We start from the raw sequence: 18,168 nt of genomic DNA on the forward strand, positions 1-18,168 counted from the left end.
CTTGATCATGCACTGAGACAGCAGTGGGTTTGTAGAGAGAGAGAGCATCAAATATCAAAGTCTTAAATTGTAAAGTTGTCTAAACAATTATTTTATTTACACAAGGGTTTGTCACAGTGACTCAATCCAAAGCAAATAATATTCAACCATGAGATGCTGTACATTTAGACAAGACTACATTTTCTTAAAAGAAGCATAGAAAGTTACATAGTTTAACCCACAAAACTGCAAATTGGAAAATGCTTTAAAATGACCTTTATAAAAGGGAAAACATGAATAACAAAAAAACTAAGTCATATAGCACAGTTCCATTTTACACATGTTTAGGTCAGTCTTTTTGCCATTAGCTGTGTCATCTACCTCCATTGCTGCTGTTGCTGCCCTCTAGTGGCTGGAGCATCCAGTCTCTATCAGATAGGGGTCGTGGGGGTAGTAGGGGTGGGAGGCACAGTAACAGGGTGAAGGCCGAGATCCAGAGAGGGGGCTTCCTCTGGTTCCGGGGGGCTTTTCTTAGAAGCCTCGAGCTTCTCCTTCAACAGGGTGTACAGTTCTTTCACTGACTCACTGCTCTGTAATAACATGAATTAAGATTCAGTTTCTATAAGGTTTCTGCACAAGAGAGTCAGTACAGAGAGGAACAGAGCTTTTATCATTTGTGAAACTGAAACAAAAAACTTTTAAAAATAGTTTTCGGTAATTGAAATAAAGCTGAAACAAAATGGAAAAACTTACATTTACAAATCTTAAATGAAAATTAGAAATGTTGCCTTGGCAGCTAACTAAAATAAGTTTAAGCTGAAGTACTAAATTTACTATAACTAAAATGATTAAATAAAACTATATTAAAGCTAAATAGAAACATTTAAACAAATATGTTAACACTTTACAATAAGGTCTAATTTGTTAATATTAGTTAATGTATTAACTAACATGAACTAACAATGAGAAATACATTTGTTACAGTATATATTAATATTTGTTAATGTTAGTTAATAAAAATCAAACTGTTCATTGTTTGTTCATTAACTAATGATAACATATACAACATTTGATTTTAATAATGTATTAGTAAATGTTGAAATTAACAATAACTATGATTAATAAATGCTGTAAAAGTATTGTTCATTCTTAGTTCATTTTAACAACAGTAGTCAACATTTGAAGTGGATCAAAAAAGTTAATCAAAGTTGTCCTTAGGTTAACTTAGGGTGCGTTCACACTTGTAGTTTGGTTCGTTTGGTTCATTTGGTCCGGACCAAAGAAGAAAAAAAAACAATTAGTCCTGGTCCGGTTAGCGTTCACATTGGCAATTTTATCACCGAACCAAAAGATACCGAACCTTAAGGCGTAGGGATACATTCACAACGTGATTGGTCGGATTTTATGACGTATTGCCTATTTTGAGACGGAACTTACCGAACATCCAAAACAGTGCTGTTTTCTGAGGTAAATGCGCTCGTTGTGTGTGCGTAGCGGTGCGTAGCCTGCATGTGATGGCCTTATAAAATGTGTAAAGTAGTCAAAACACCGGCGGGAATCCATCCGTCACACACACCAATGATCTGCTGCATGGAGACGCGCGTCTGATGCCTGTGATTGGCAAACTCGCGACTATGACAAGAAAAACCGACATGCGTGAGGATTCTGTTCTTTTCAGGGTCTCGTCTTCCTGTTTTTGGTTCGGTTTCATGTCTTTGGTCCGTGTTGCGTTCATATAGCATTCGAACCGCACCAGAGTTCGTTTGGAAGCGCACCGAGACCCATCTTTCCAGCGGTCTCGGTCCGCTTGTTTGGTGCGCACCAGGGTTCGGATGGCAGCGTTCACTATCCGAGCAATCGCACCAGGGTTCGTTTTAATCGAACCAAACATGACAAGTGTGAACGCACCCTTAGTTCTTAGGACAACTTTGATTAACTTTTTTGATCCACTTCAAATGCTGACTACTGTAGTATTACTACTGTAACTAATAATGAAATGTTATTGTAAAGTGGTACCCAAAAAACTACAAAAAAATTCAAAAGCACAACAAAATTACTAAAATAAACTGAAATTAAAATGAAAACTGAAAATATAAAAACAAAAGCTAATTCAAGATATTAATAAATACAATAATAGTATAGAAATAATACAAAAATCATACTGTGAACAGAAGTGGACGAGGTGCCACCTAGTGACCTTTAAAGTAAACATTAAAACAAATTTGGCCTCATGTACTTTCTTAATGCATGTCTCTAGTCTTCTGAATGATTCATTGGTGCATGTTGTTCCAAAGCAAAAAAAAAAAAAAAGTAATCTTTAATCAAAATGAAATAACTTTCCTTTTCTGCTGATGTGACTATATCCATGCAGAGCAGCAGACTATTGGGAAATGTTAACCAACAGCCCATTATCTATTTAGACATTGTTTTAGCAAACTCGCATTCAGTCTGTTTCCTTTAAAATACCTGTTTTGGTGGTTCAAGTGTCTTCATTAAGGTTTCCATGAAGGATGGCAGCACCTTCTGATGGAGATGGTTCAGCAAGCGAAGACTGTGTCTGTGAACGTTTTCCTTACTGCAAAAGAGAACGATAAGCTCAAATAGAACTATAGTGAACTGAGCCACAGTATTAACCTTGATTTTTTTCTACCAATATATATTTTTATTTCAAACCCCAAAACATTTGCACAATATAATGTGATAATGTTAAAAAAAGATAATACACACCTAGAGAAAGATGTGAGGAGAAAGTTGTCAAAGACAGCAGTACAGAACTCCTCTGATCCAAATTCATCAGAGAGCAGAGTCAGATGACCAGTGAGAAGATGGAGGAAGATGTCTCCAAACGCCATGTCATTATAGGTATCCACTGCAAAAACACACACACACACAAAGTGGTCAGTCTCTGTGCAGCTCTGCCTTGAGCATCCATTAATCCAATGTATCTGACAGGAGTCTCACCCAGTCCAGGCAGAAGCCGTTGTAAAGCATTTTTATTTCTCAACTTAGCGATATGAAGCGCATAATAAAGACCGATCTCACATGCCACCCTGTTTTCCAGTATATACCTAGACAAAACAAAAAGACCATCCATTTTTAGAAAGAATTAAGTACTTGCTGAATATGCTGGGTTGAGGAGTGGCATGAGATGAAGCAGATACCTGGAGAAGGTTTCAGGCAAGGCAGTGGGGTATGTGAGAGAGGTCTTCTCCTCACTTGGTAGTTTCTGCTCCACAGTGAATGTGTAGTCATCAACCACTATTGACATCATGGCAGGCAGAAAGCGTGTTACCACCTCCAAATCCTGATGGTGAACAAGACCAGCCTTGTGTAATGATACAAACCCAGAAAAATTAGACTAGGGTTTATTAAATAAAGCAGAGAGTTGATCTTACCATTCGGGGCTCTTTGAAAACTTGGCTGTCAATCATGTCCCAGGCACCCTGGCCAAGTGAAAGCATCCGCAGCAGGAGGAGAAGTTCAGGGCTGTCCTGTACATAAACACAAATTGTTCGGTTAAGTGTTTTTCTCAATTTTTTAAATATTTCTATTGATTTATTTATTTTTATTTCAGTTTTAGCAACTTGCCAAGTCAACATTTCTAAAGTTTTTCAAGTTCTTTGTTTAAATGTTTCAAGTACATCATTTAAGTTTTTCATCTAATATTAAAATTTTATTTTATGTCAAATACCAAATAAATGATTTTTAATAGTATTAGTTAAAGGTGCCCTAGATTCAAAATTTGAATTTACCTCGGCATAGTTGAATAACAAGAGTTCAGTACATGGAAAAGACATACATTGAGTTTCAAACTCCATTGCTTTCTCTTTCTTATGTAAATCTCATTTTTTTTTAAAAGACTTCCGGAAAACACGCGGATCTCAACATAACACCGACTGTTACGTAACAGTCGGGGTGTACGCCCCAATATTTGCATATGCCAGCCCATGTTCCCAACATTATGAAAGGCATTAGACAAGGGCAGCCAGTAACGTCTGGATCTGCACAGGTGAATCAACAGACTAGGTAAGCAAGAACAACAACAGCGAAAATGGCAGATGGAGCAATAATAACCAGAGATGTATAGTAACGAAGTAGAACTACTTCACTACTGTACTTAAGTACTAAAATGCGGTATCTGTACTTTACTAGAGTATTATTTTTTTCTCCTACTTCCACTTTTACTTCAGTACATATTTTCAATGAGTTTAATACTTTTACTCCGATATTTTTTTATGTGCTGCATCGTTACTCGTTACAATTATAAAAATGTTACGAATCATTCCATTCCAAACCCACATTACCACTGCCAGAACGGTGGATGGCAGGTTTGATGAAGCTGGCACATCATTGAGCGAATCAAGCGATTAAGAAGACTGCGCGTGCTCCCGTTCTGCCTTTTGATCAGCGAAAAAGATGGACGAACCAAAAACACCACCTTACACCATCAGTAAGTTAAGCCCTTTTGCTAACTAGCCACATGCTGCGGTGTTCACTTAACGTTAACTAGCTGGCTATCATAAAGGCTGTCACGCAGCGCGTTGAATGGTATTTTTGACCCATCACTAATGTCAACTTTCTCTTATTTTATGACAGCCTACTGTTGCCAAAAATAAATCGTAGAGCATGTCTCCTTTGGTGCTGCTTAACCACATGCCCGTTTTTATAGTGTAGTAGTGTTTTATAGGTTAATGGTAGTATAGTTTTACACTGACATAACTAATGCAGGAGTTTTCCTGCACTGAAAGAGAGAGAGAGAGAGAGAGAGAGAGAGAGAGAGAGCGAGCCCCGGCCGCGCGCGCGCATTCACCGTCTTAAAACAACACGAGCGCTGTCTTGCTCTCAAATTGCTCTCTATTTGTTTACATATTTAATGTGCACTGTGAAGTAACATATACAAACAATGAACAGCTGTATTTTTATTAACTAAGATTAACAAAGATTAATAAATACAGTAACAAATGTATTGATCATGGTTAGTTCATGCTGGTTATTAGTCTAATACATTAACTAATGTTAACAAATCAAACCATATTATAAAGTGTTACAAGCAAATCATTTACTCAGAACACCTCTTGAAATGAGAATATAAGTGTGCATACCCCATTTTTTTAGTAAGAGTGGTTACTAAGATTTAATCTTAATGAACTACAGTATTTTTAGGTTATTTATATGACAATGTGTAGAAAAATTACCTAAAAAAAAAATTTAGCCTAGTTTAGACTGGAGTGAGGTGAAAACAGAAAAAAAGTGCAAAGCAAGTTGTTGTTAGCTAGCTGTTAATTTTATTCAATTGTATATGGTATAAAATTAGACTATTAGTGAAAATAAACTTTTTGGTAATGAAATCAAAGTGCTGACAACAAACAAAGCATCTCAACTTGTCTGCATCTCAAGTGGTACTTAATCACACTTAATCTGTTTTTGTTTACAAAAAGTTACAGCCAAAGGAATTGTGATTGTCCTTTAGGTTTATCATTTGAAATAATAAAAAACAATATGATGTTTAAACTTTTGACTACTTTCTTTAATAACTACATAACACAATACTTGTACTTTTACTTTCAGTACTTGAGTAGTAAATTTTAAAATAAACTACTTGCAATACTTAAGTACAAAAAATGTTGAATACTTTAGTACTTCTACTTAAGTGTGGTGCTTAAAGAGCACTTCAACTTCTACTCAAGTCACTTTTTTGATAGAGCACTTGTACTTTTACTCAAGTCGCGGTCTCTAGTACTTTATACATCTCTGATAATAACTGACATGATCCATGATAGCATGATATTTTTAGTGATATTTTTAGTGATATTTGTAAATTGTCTATCTAAATGTTTCATTAGCATGTTGCTAATGTACTGTTAAATGTGGTTAAAGTTACCATCGTTTCTTACTGTATTCATGGAGACAAGAGCCGTTGCTATTTTCATTATTAAACACTTGCAGTCTGTATAATTCATAAACACAACTTCATTCTTTATAAATCTCTCCAACAGTGTAGCATTAGCCGTTAGCCACGGAGCACAGCCTCAAAATCATAGAGAATCAAATATAAACATCAAAATAAATACTTTACTCACATAATTCGAAGCATGCATACAGCATGCATGACGAACATCTTGTAAAGATCCATTTGAGGGTTATATTAGCTGTGTGAACTTTGTAAATGTGCTGTAATATAATAGAGAGCTCGTGTGGCAGGGAGCACGCGAATTAAAGGGGCAGCGCGCTGAAAAAATCAGTGCATAGTTAATGATGCCCCAAAATAGGCAGTTAAAAAAAAATTATTTAAAAAAATCTATGGGGTATTTTGAGCTGAAACTTCACAGACACATTCAGGGGACACCTTAGACTTATATTACATCTTGTGAAAAAGCATTCTTGGGCACCTTTAAAAGATAGGATAGGCAATTTCGGAGAGGCTAGCAATAGCAAGCTAGCTTTGAAAGCCACGACTCCTCCAAAACGCATGAACGTGAGTCTGCAAAACGTCACGAGAGACGGCGTAAAATTACCTCATGCCTAAAAAGCACATAACATTACAATAATAATGAACGTAATCAACCTAAAGTTTTCTGACTGCTGCCGACTCATTTCGGAGTTGATAGTCTTGCCATAGAAACGCATAATTCTGACTTTGAGGATGTTAACAGCTCCGAGTAGAATGTCATGGGTTGCAATATCCTAATTATGGTAATTTCGACATGCTGTGAATGCAGCATAAGCTTGTTGTTTTGGTTCAGGAGGAACTGTAAAAGGCAGCTGCTGTTTGTTTGTAGTGCTCGGTGACTGTCAGTCTACAACTCTACATAGCCATCAGTGATGTCACCGTGAGCAGGGTGTGCGGAGGTATAGAAATACATAGGTTGACAGGCAGGTTGGACATGCTATTAGGGCTGGGCGATATATCGCATGCGATTCTCACGCGCATTTCGTCAGTAAAGCCGGTTCCCTGATTACCTCTAAATCGCCATCACCTGCTTTAAAATGGAGCGCCTTTTTGATTTTGCGTGGCTTGTCTGTGAACTACGGCTTTGTCTATTAAAAGGCGCTCCATTTGAAAGCAGGTGATGGCGATTTAGCGGTAATCAGGGAACCGGCTTTACTGACGAAATGCGCGTGAGAATCGCATGCGATATATCGCCCAGCCCTACATGCTATTACTGCATTTGGACCGAATTCAGTGACTAGATAAACACTGTTTGATCCTGAGACTTCCACAAATGATATATGTACATTTTTTAATATTTAGACCAATTCTATTATTGATTGCTATCAGGTAGTCAATCTACTAGTATTTGCGCTACTATTAATTAATGCCCCCCAAAAAGACTGTCTTAAAACTTTTTTGCACTTGGCATGGCTGTAATTGTTGCGATAGGAACTTTTAAGCAATTGTGGTCTCAAACCAATTTGCCATGTTTAGTAAATCTGGGTCTAAATAAGAACACACGAAAGACGTCTCCTATAGACCTAAAATCAACTATGGAGTTGGAGGTCTTACTCTGGGCAGGGCGTCCTGGCTCAATAGCTCCTGAAGGTTCCTCACGGTGCTCAACACTAGTGTATTAGAGGCAAATGGGTCACAGAGGATCATAGACAGGTCACTGTAAGAAACAGAGACAGAGAGTGTTACATTTTTACAGTTTTATGGGTTTATTGTACACTGTGTCAGTATGGATATATGAATCTCGTACCCTAACACTTGTTCCTGCCCTTTCTTCACACCATCCAGGAAGCCTTGTAACTCACGAGCCCGTTTAGCATCCACAAACTTCTCCCTGATGCAGGCATCCAAACACCAAGAAAACTACAAAAGGATAAGAGCAAACATAAATATAGAGCATTTTTGAGTGTAGACCGTTTTATAGTACATGATCACAAATTGTAACAGTTCCAAACAGTTTTTGATCGTTTATAATTATACATATTTCAATCATTAACATGTAATTGCTTCAAGGTCTGACTTCCAGAAAGTGTTCAGCTCCTGTAACTGTTTTTGTAACGGTTATTTAGGTCATTTTGTACAACCTTGTGAAATGGAAGGACCCTACAAATGGTGAATTACAGCAATTATGATGTTGCAGTTGAAAAGGTGTGTTGCCTAGTACAGATGGCAAACCTTGTGACAGGGGTCGACTGAACAGATCTCACTGATGTCGAGGTCATGAAGGGACATGAGCAGCTCAGCACGCAGGGTGCAGTAGTGCACGTTCCGTGTGCGTAGGAACAGCGTCCGCAGGAACTGTAGTACCATATCATAGAGCTTCACGTTCTTCCCAATCATCTGAGTCAGCTTCAGCACCACCTAACGAAAAATCACAGTGTTTCATTGTTGACATAAAGATACAAGAGGACAGTGTTGTTTGTTGTTCCACTGCAAACATAATCACCAAAATCCAAGTTTGCAAAAAAGAAAAAATAAATAAATAAATATATATATATATATATATATTAACAATAACATTGACACACACAACATTACATTAGCATCAGATGGACACTAAATTAACATGAGACAAAAGAAGAATTAGCAGAACACAAGATTAATGTTAAAGAAACATTATAACAACACTGATACAACATTACATAAACATTAAAGTAACACATTAATAACTTATATTCACATTCAAAATGAATCTTAAAATTTCTTAAATGTTTCATTTTTAATTTTTGTAATGCATATTGTCAGATTTTTTTTTAAGTGGTTTAAAAATAGTTTTAATACTTAAAATGTTTTTGATTTCAGAAAAAGAAACATTACATTAATACTAAACATTTTTAATATTAATATTTAATTAATATTAAATTTTCAAATTAAATAAGAGTCATTATCCAAATGGTCAAAATTAATTCAAAAATTTTGATAGCTTAATTTTGATAGCTTAAGAAAACGCCTGCTACTTACCTCACCCTGTCGCCGTGTTTTAGGCGAAGGACTGAAAAAGTTGTGAAGGATGGAGAGGTCACTGCTAAAAAGAGCCGCCTCCTTCTCCACAATATACTGTTTCAAGAGCGGAGACACCTCGTCCCCAAAAAGAGCCTGATTGTCCTGCCAAATCTGCCGTTTCACCTCCACTGCACAGACTTTGTACAGCTCTTTATCAGCCATCACCTGTTTCAGCTTCTTCTCAGGCACCTGCATGAGAGTCCAAATAGAAACTTGATTGTCAAAGACTGTCATCTTTCAAATTGTTATAAATTATAAACTTCACAAAAAACAGACTGCACAACTAAGGCTGAAATTATCTGCAAAATAAGCCTTGAAATTAGTCTGTATACTGAGATATCTTGAAATGTATCTGCCACTTGAGTACAAGAGAGTACTATGTCAGTGCACAGAACACATTTATACCTTTGGCAGATGTTTCAGCACTTGCATGACAACGGGCTGTATGGACGGCATCTTCACCAATGGGAAGCTTTTCTCAAGAAGTTCTTCCAGCTTTACGTATCTGTGTGAATTTAGGGAATGCATTAGAATATTTAATGGTCTGCTGAGCAAAGGAATAGATTGAAATTAAACTTTCCATTCACCTGTCCTCCTCCTTGCCCTCTGCAATAGTGGCAACGCGCTCCATCAGCTTTTCTCGAAGCTCATCAAACACTGACTGATGAAACTCCAGCCGTGGAGTCCCGTGAAGATCCAGGAAAGGCAATGCAGACTGTAGGGTTGGCAACAATATGCCATTTTCCGTCTGTAAATGACAATACAGTTATAATAAAACACAGTAAAATTAACTAATATCTTTTTTTAAAAAATATATAAATAAGTGTTACTAGTGCTTATTTTTTATTACTAGTAAGGAACCAAATAGTGAGTAGTATCAGTTTCAAAGTCACAATTAACTATTCATGAAATACCCTTTTTTTTTAGTAGTGACTGGTAACTATTCAATTCTGATATATCACAGATACTAGAACTTATTCTTATATACTGCTGCTATTCACTATCCCAGCAGCGAGAAATATTTCACTGTTATCTATCTCAATTTTAAATTTGTACCAATGTACACTTTAGCATAATTTTAAAGTTCAACTTTTTTTGACATTATTACAAAGTGGCAGCACACTTTTTAATATAGTGTACTTAAGAGTGTAATGAAACGTCATGAAAGTGTGCTCTCTTTAGGTACACTTAAGTGGCTTTTTATTTCATTAGTATTATATTATCTGCAATTTGCAAACACTTTTTAACGCACTTTTAAGATTTGAAGTACACTACAAGTGCTCATTCAATTTAATTAAGCGCCCTTCTTTTTTACAAGGGTATTCACTAGGTAGTGGTACTTTTTCCATATTGGATTACTTACTACTAATTAAAAGTAGTATTAGTAACATAACAGATAGTAGTTAGTTCTATCTCAACTGGATAACTGTTAAAGCGGCTTGTCATAGGCTGTCATATGACAAGTCGCACTGAAAGCGAAGCCAGAAACCGGATCCCTCCCATTATAATCAATGAAGATGACTGCTGCATTCAAGCGAAGTGCTTTATGTCTAATGCAATGCATTTGAAGACTGTGAATATTTGAGAGAGACAGAACCTGACCTGAAATTGGTCGATGGCTTTCAGAGGTTCTGTACAGTTAGTGAGAGTTTCTTTCAGATCTTCCCCATTGGATATTCCCAGCTCAGGTAACCCTGCAAACATTTTGAGACGCTCTCTCTATTTAAACTCTACACTATCAAAACAAAATGATATGCACTGACAACAGAAATAGACTAATGTTGGCTATATTTGCATTGTTCGTTGTTATCTGTTTTCGCACACTTCCTAACTGTGCGTGCAACCTCGTCAACAGACTCTTGCTTCTGATACATCGTAAAGGGTTCCGCCTCAGAAAGGTTCCTAGCTGGGCTTTAGGTGTCACATTTCTTCAATATTGCGCTGCACTTCTTACTCAAAGTCCCATTGTCATTGAAACCCCGTATTAAAAGACGTTAAGCCTCTGTTATTTTAATTTTTTCTTTTTGAAAAGAAGTCAACATGACCTTTGCAGTGATACAATTTTAATGAACAATAAACGTGCAGTGTGGAACTGTTTAAGCAATAACATGATTTGGTAAACATAATGACAGTTTAAAAAATTCAAATTCTTGGGTAAAATAAAGTATTAGATAAAAATTCATAAGTGTTTACATTCACAAGAAACCAGGACTGTGTCAGTAATACAAAGAGTTCCTTTCATTACTTTTGGCCCACACACAACAACTAATAGGCTGCACTGTTCAGCTGACTGAGAATCGGGAACTAAGATGTTTACACAACAGTGCATGACTATAAAAAGAGTATTTCACATTTCCACACTCCACACAGGGGGGGGGGGGACTATCACAACTTCTGTTTCATGCTGACTTTCCACTCCAACTTTTCCTAACCTTTCCTTATTAATTTTACAGCAAATTACATTACAAAACAAACAAAGGTTACTCTTTATTTTAAGGTGACCGTGTTGCAGTGTAATTATACTTTTAAGTCCTGAGTAATAATAATTAACTACATGTACTTACTATAGTGTTAGGATTAGGTTTTGGTTTAGGGTTAGTCATGTGTAATTATGCATAACTCATAGTTATTACTACAGTAACTACATGTAACATGTGTAACAAGGACACTTCAAAATAAAGTGTTACCAAAATGAACAATCTGACTTTTTAAAAAGGGCAATGCAAAAATTTACACTTACATATAGTGTGCATCCTTATTGCTTATTCCTTAAGGACAGAAATACTCTTTAGTGCTTAATGATCAAGGGTGACAACATAATTTAGTAGAATTTTTTTGGTAGGATCTCAGCAGAAAAAAAAATACAGATGCAATAAGAAGGAGTGAAAAGAGGAAAATAGCAGCACGCCAGGCATCTGGGCGCAGTGCTTTTCTCAGTAACACTTTTTCAGCAGGCAGCATGTTGCTTAAACTTAGCATGTATCCAAGGGACCAGCCGACAGAGTTGTCTTCAGCCTGCAAACCAAAGTAATACGTTGACATTGGCTTGACAGGATATAATAACTTAGTCTAAAACTGCATATAGCTGTCTTCCTGAGAGCTTACTTTCCCCTGAAAGGAGATTTGTGGGAAGGAGAGATCACTAAAGCCATATCCATCGATCAGGAGCACCCGCAGAAGAATGGAATCTGCACAGTAATCCCTCAAATGGTTCCCCTCATCAGGAAATTTATTTTGCATCTGACAGAGAGGGTGATAGAAAGAAATATTGCCCAGGGAAATATTTAAAATGTAATCACATTTAAGTTTAATTAAAACTATAGGCTTAGGAATTATTAGCTCTAGTGTTGGATTGAATTCTGTGAACAGCTAAAATAAATATTGCATCATTTATTAATGATTCAGTCAAACAATGCGGAGTGAGGATACTAAATATGTTTTTCATATCTTAAAGGGTAGTTCACCCAAAAATAAAATGTCTGTCATTAATTACTCACCCTCATATTGTTCCACACCCCTAAGACCTTAGTTCATCTTTGGAACACAAATTAGAATATTTTTGATGAAATCCGAGAGGTTTGTGATTCCTAAGAGAAAGCAATGTATTTACCACATTCAAGGTCCAGAAAAGTAGTAAAGACATCATTAAAATAGACCACATGACTGCAGTGGTTCAACCTTAAAGGATTAGTTCACTTTCAAATGAAAATTAACCCAAGCTTTACTCACCTGCAAGCCATCCTACAGTAGGTGTATATGACTTTCTTCTTTCTGATGAACATAATCTGAGAAATATTAATAAATATCCTGACGCATCCAAGCTTTATAATGGCATTGATAGGGATCAGTGAGTATGAGCTGAAGAAAGTGTCTCCATCCACATCCATCCATCATAAACATGTATTCCACATGGCTCCGGAGTGTTAATAAAGGCCCTCTGAAGCAAAGCAATGCATTTGTGTAAAAAAAATATCCATATTTAACAAGTTATGAAGTAAAATATGTAGCTTCCGCCAGACCGCCTGCCGTATTCAAGTTACGAAGAAAGTGTAAAACTCTTGCAGTTCACAAATATTGCTTAAATATGGATTTTTTTTTACACAAACGCATCACTTAGCTGCAAAAGGCCTTTATTAACCCCCCAGAGCCATGTGGAGTATAAGTTTATGATGGATGGATGTAGACACTTTCTTCAGCTCATACTCATTGGTCCCGTTCACTTCCATTATAAAGCTTGGATGCGTCAGGATATTTATTAATATTTCTCTGATTATGTTCATCAGAAAGAAGAAAGTCATATACACCTTGAGGGTGAGTAAAGCTTGGGCTAATTTTCATTTGAAAGTCAACTAATCCTTTAATGTTTAATGTCCGAAGATGAACGAAAGTCTTACGGGTGTGGAACGACATGAGATAATGAGTAATTAATGACAGAAATTTCATTTTTGGGTCAACTAACCCTTTAAAGTCATCTAATCAAAATTAGCTCAGTGGGGTGGTACCTCCTGAATGCTCATGTTGCAAACGACACGGGTAGCATCCTCTAAATCTGCTGGAGATGTGATGGTGATGCCTGCAGCTTTTTGAAGAAAGGAATGGGTGTAGAAAAATGCAGAAAATGCCTGTGCCAAATAAGGAGAGATGAGAATTTTAAAGCATTTAACACTTTAGTGTTTAATTCATGAAAAAGAGAACTGGCTCATAAGAGTAATTCATTCTGTAGAATAAATAATTCTGCAGTAATTCACACTGTATATTTTTGATTCACTAAAAATAACTGACTTATTGGTCATTCATTAAGGAATCCTACTGTGTTCTATTTTTTTGATTCACTAAAAAGAACTGACTCATTCGCTCAAGAATCGGTTTACATTGGATACTTTTTTTTGATTCACTAAAAAGAACCAGCTCATAAGAGTCATTCATTTGGGTGTCAGACCACACAGATTTGCGCTGGATGTCTTTGATTCATTAAAAAAAAAAAACTCATTAGAGTCTATCATCTGTAATCGGACTACACAGGTCACACTGGCTTATCTCAAGCTGTAGATTCAGTTGCGGTGTTGCAATGTCACTGAAGAATGAGTCTTATATAGAATAGAGTAAAGTGCAATGTTCCGTCTGCATAAGAGGAAGAATGCAGGAAAACCATTAACCATCATTTGGTCTATTATTTTTGATGGTCTATTATTTTTGACTTGTGTATCTTACAAGTCAGCAGAACATATTTAAAATTATATAATGCAAGTGAATGCATAAAAATGTTTAAATGTTCCATATTAAGCACTCTAAAACTCTTACCATAAAGTTGCCTGTAATGTTGGGCTGGAAGACTCCATCAAAGGAGCATTTGGAATAAGAACAGTTGTTAAAAGAGAAGAGATGAGAAATATTTCCCAGGCATTGATTGTAGTTTCCGGTGCCCTTTATTTGCAGGGCGTCATCAGGTTTATAGGGAGTTTGTCTTTTATTGCATGGAGTGTCAAACACACTGCCCAGCTTAATGGATTGATTGTAGCCTGCGGGATAGCAGGGATGGACTATGGAGCTGTCTGAACCCTGAGTCTATAACACACATAAAGAAAAAGAAAACATCAGATATTATACTCCAAATACTATCAAGTTAGCTTGTCTGATGGTAATTTTAACAGCTAATTTATGGGTTTTCACTTTACCGTCATCAGATGTGCCAGCAGTCTGAGTAAGACCTGGTCTCGGCCATAACACAGAAAGCTCTGAGTGTAAATCAGATAGTCTTGTCCGTACAGCCGCAGTTTCATCAGATTGTCCTTGTTCTCCACTGTTTGTTTAGTCACAAATGTGATCTGAGTAGAGGCTCCACCCAAGTCCAGCGCACCAACCGTGTCTCTGCCTGGAGACAGCCACTGACCCACAAAACCATACTAGAGAAATGAAGGATTTGAAAGAGAATGTACGTGTTACATGTACCCTGGGTGTTCTGTTTTATCATATGGACTCCATTTCCCACAATTCCCCATCTAGGAACCATTCATGCACTCACACCTGTTTAACATCAGTGACCCTTTATAAGCTGCACTCTCACACACACACATTGCTGAGTATTGTTTCTGCCTTGTCGAGTGTTCTGCCCTGTCTAGTGTCTAGCCTTTGTTTGTATTCCATTTGTTCCATGTCCTTGCCTATAGCCTTGCCTGTGTTTTTGACCCTGAACTGTTTCCTTGTTTGATGATCGTTTGCTGCCTGCCTTGACCTTTGCACTGTGTTTCTGGATTACTCTTTTGCCTTGCCTTCCTGTATCTGTTTGCTGGTGTTTGACCCACTGCCTGTACGACTACGCTCTTCTTGTTTATTAAAGCCTGCATGTGGATCTCCAACTCCGTTGTCCCGCTCCCCTCTGTTACAGTACATAAAAAATAAAATTATACAGTGGAATTATCTTAAAAATATTCTCTAAAATTATATATATATATATATATATATATATATATATATATATATATATATATATATTATTTTAAGAAAAGAACAAAACTTCAGTCCATACCTTGATAAATTTTTCAAGCAGGTAGTTGACAGTGACCCATCCATAAGCACCCTCTTCTTGTCCACTTAAGATAGTGGCCCCTTTGAAGCTGAATGGGTAGGTCTTCAGTTTGTCTCCAACTTCCTTTAAAACCTCATCTGACTCTTTGGGTTTAGAAATACTGTGTGATAAGACAAAAAATATATTAGTTATCTGTGATCCATCAAGGAGCATTCCACTCTATTTTTTTCCAGTATATAATTAATTCATTAGAATATATTCATCTTTCTGACTCACTTCAGTAGTCTCATGCCTGCTGTTGCCCCGAGATACACAGGAGTGAGTTTGTGTCTTGACTTTGGGATCTCCTGCACGGCCTTTCCCATGCATTCCTCAAGGCTACGGGCTGCTCCTCCTTTTACACCTGCATAACTGGAGATCCCGCCTCCTGGGTAGTAGGGGAGAAGGTTAGGAGAAGTTATATTAAATATATATATATATATATATATATATATATATTGTGTGTCTGACAAATATTGTGATTCCAATAGATACCAGGTTATGGGTCTTTTTTTTTTTTTTTTAAAGGGGACCTATAATGCCCTCAAAATACCCCACAGATCATTTATTATAGCTTGTCAAATTTGCCCCTATTTGGGTGTGAGCAAAAACACACCGTTTTTGTGTGTCCCTTTAAATGCAAATGAGCTGCTGCTCCCAGGCCCGCTTTTTCCAAAAGAGGGCGGAGCTTTAACAGCTCGAGCTTCGGTTGCTCAACAACAACAAAGCTAGAGAATCTCATGCAGCCAAAATGATGATTGTCAGTAATGGTGTTCAGCCTTGCATTGTTTAAACCGGAGTCGGACCTTGATGGAGCAGAAGTAACAACTTTTATAATGCAACTGGATTTTTCTGAATGGTTAGTAGATAAATGTATGTTGTTGCTGTGGAGTTGATTCAGCTCACTGACTAGCATGTGCCATTATGTTAATCTTTTGTGCAAATCCAGCGTTGAATTGACCCTTGTTTGTGAAGCAGTCAGGCATAAAATGACGGCATGGCAACAACAACTCTTCCTCTTCTCTAACGCTGCCAAACATGGTCTTGCCCCCTTTGTTGCGTGTTCTAGGGGGCAGGGTTTATGGAATTTAGTGATGTAGTGATGTCACAAACCCGGGAAGAAGCTTGTTGTAGTCCCTACCTGCCATTAGTTGTAGTACTTAAACAGCAAATTCTTTAAAAGAAAATATTTCCCTTTGCATTTAACTTTGAGCGTCGTAACTTTGCAGATGTGGTTTATACTCTAACAGCAACATTACACTCTAACTAAAGTTAAAAAAGTGAAATCATAATCAACCACTCCTTTAAAAAAATAAATAAATGAAAATTGAACTCAGAATTGTATGGAGTTATACACACAAATGTTCATATAATCTCACACTATTTGTCTATACTCTTTCCTATTTCCTCTACACTTTTTACTGTCTACTCACCCTTTACATGACACTCGCTTTGTTGACTGACTATGCCGGTACCGTTCTGCTTGTCTGCTGGCCATTTGTAGATGAACATGGAAGTATGAGTAGATCCAGCATCCAGGACTATTCCATACTGAAAATAAAACAAAACACAGAAGCTGTTGAAAAAAAAAAAAAAAAAAAAAACAGCTGGTTAGGTATGTTTTGAATCATGGCAGCTGGTTTATCCTGGTCCTTAGTTGGTCATGAGCTGGTTTAAGCTGGTCCTGAGCTTGTTATAAACAGGTCATGAGCTGGAGCTAGTTGCTTAGGATCAGCTTAGGACCAGCACTTGACCAGCTTAAACTAGCTCATGAACAACTAAGGACCAGCATAAACCAGATCAAACCAGCTGCCATGTTTCAAAACATACCCAACTAACATATGCTGTTTTTTTCAGCAGGATTGCCAAAGCTGCGTATTAGGGTGTGGGGTGCGGTAAGAGATTAGTTGTAGCACACCCCTACCTTTCAGCATGCCCATTATGACCTGCAGCTATCCCTGTCTCAAAATTGGAGCTAAGGCTAAAAAACTATTTTTCAACTATTCACTCTTATTTTGTTGTATGCATTTATTAGAACAAAAAAAAAAAACACAGTTGTCTTTAAGTCAACTGTTCTTTCAAACACATTTTTTTTTTTATTAAGAGTTTTCGCAAGAATCTATTTAAAGTTTCTGATCTGTTTGTGGCAGGAGGAACAGCAATCATAATTCAAAGGCAGCCTGTCATTAAAGCTGTCAGCCCCAGTAGAAATTTAATGGCTGCCTACCATGTGCAAGAAAGAGATTCATCTTCCTGTTGTATTTCATTTGTGAACAACAAAAAAATCATTACCATGAGCTGAGCTGGTTCTTTGATGTCTTCAAGGTTGATGGCGAGCAGAAGGATGCCTATAAATGAAAGAAATATAATTGCAATAGCGGTACATATTTGCAACTGCATTATAATCTATTGTAAACAGAAATACAGTGACATTTGCTGAACGTCAGGAAGCCTCAGAACCTTTTAACTTTTGACGTGTTAACACTAAAGTAAACCAACCTGTCAGACCTGTTTGGGTGTGCAAACCATATCTGTTTTAAGAACAAAAGTTAATTTAGATGAAATGTCTGATGGTGAAGTGTGCACTTGTTTTATGGCAATGACTTTGTGTGCTGGAAAGCGTTTCCTGACTTTCTCCTCCAAAACACCCCAAAGTGATTCAATAATATTAAGA

General features: G+C 37.0%; 2 protein-coding genes across 3 annotated transcripts; both read right to left on the minus strand.

The window, feature by feature from the left end:
• Positions 1-70: 70 nt before the first annotated feature.
• nelfb (negative elongation factor complex member B) lies at positions 71-10,829 on the minus strand. Its single transcript, XM_048187670.1, has 13 exons — positions 10,532-10,829; positions 9,517-9,677; positions 9,335-9,434; positions 8,888-9,118; positions 8,102-8,287; positions 7,677-7,789; positions 7,484-7,586; positions 3,375-3,470; positions 3,141-3,283; positions 2,941-3,047; positions 2,707-2,848; positions 2,446-2,554; positions 71-569 (listed from the first exon to the last, which is right to left on the minus strand). The coding sequence occupies exons 1-13, from the start codon at positions 10,631-10,633 to the stop codon at positions 411-413; spliced, it is 1,752 nt and encodes a 583-aa protein (XP_048043627.1). The 5' UTR covers positions 10,634-10,829; the 3' UTR covers positions 71-410.
• Positions 10,830-10,975: 146 nt separating this feature from the next.
• Positions 10,976-17,949, minus strand: entpd2a.2 (ectonucleoside triphosphate diphosphohydrolase 2a, tandem duplicate 2). Of its 2 annotated transcripts, none has more exons than XM_048187673.1 (9): positions 17,787-17,949; positions 16,928-17,045; positions 15,732-15,882; positions 15,456-15,615; positions 14,605-14,832; positions 14,231-14,494; positions 13,432-13,551; positions 12,035-12,169; positions 10,976-11,944 (listed from the first exon to the last, which is right to left on the minus strand). In XM_048187673.1, exons 1-9 carry the CDS (start codon positions 17,892-17,894, stop codon positions 11,732-11,734), a joined length of 1,497 nt encoding a protein of 498 aa, XP_048043630.1. In that variant the 5' UTR covers positions 17,895-17,949; the 3' UTR covers positions 10,976-11,731. The 2 variants fall into 2 exon arrangements, with proteins under 2 accessions (XP_048043630.1, XP_048043631.1); XM_048187674.1 differs by having other exon boundaries at positions 16,928-17,070; positions 17,787-17,921.
• Positions 17,950-18,168: the final 219 nt, after the last annotated feature.

The sequence above is a fragment of the Megalobrama amblycephala genome, linkage group LG4, assembly GCF_018812025.1.
Source record: "Megalobrama amblycephala isolate DHTTF-2021 linkage group LG4, ASM1881202v1, whole genome shotgun sequence".
In the NCBI taxonomy this organism is placed as follows: Eukaryota; Metazoa; Chordata; class Actinopteri; order Cypriniformes; family Xenocyprididae; genus Megalobrama; species Megalobrama amblycephala.

What these genes read in the sequence shown, in the direction of transcription:
- entpd2a.2 (XM_048187673.1), bottom strand. Translation starts at nt 17,894, where the DNA reads ATGCAGTTGCAAATATGTACCGCTATTGCAATTATATTTCTTTCATTT. An exon ending in AAGCGAGTGTCATGTAAAGG is followed by an intron (nt 15,883 to 16,927) that starts GTGAGTAGACAG and finishes CCTACTACCCAG; the next exon opens with GAGGCGGGATCTCCAGTTAT. An exon ending in AAATCTCCTTTCAGGGGAAA is followed by an intron (nt 11,945 to 12,034) that starts GTAAGCTCTCAG and finishes TTTGGTTTGCAG; the next exon opens with GCTGAAGACAACTCTGTCGG.
- nelfb (XM_048187670.1), bottom strand. Translation starts at nt 10,633, where the DNA reads ATGTTTGCAGGGTTACCTGAGCTGGGAATATCCAATGGGGAAGATCTG. An exon ending in CAGTCGACCCCTGTCACAAG is followed by an intron (nt 7,790 to 8,101) that starts GTTTGCCATCTG and finishes ATCCTTTTGTAG; the next exon opens with TTTTCTTGGTGTTTGGATGC. An exon ending in GCCAGGACGCCCTGCCCAGA is followed by an intron (nt 3,471 to 7,483) that starts GTAAGACCTCCA and finishes GTTTATGTACAG; the next exon opens with GACAGCCCTGAACTTCTCCT.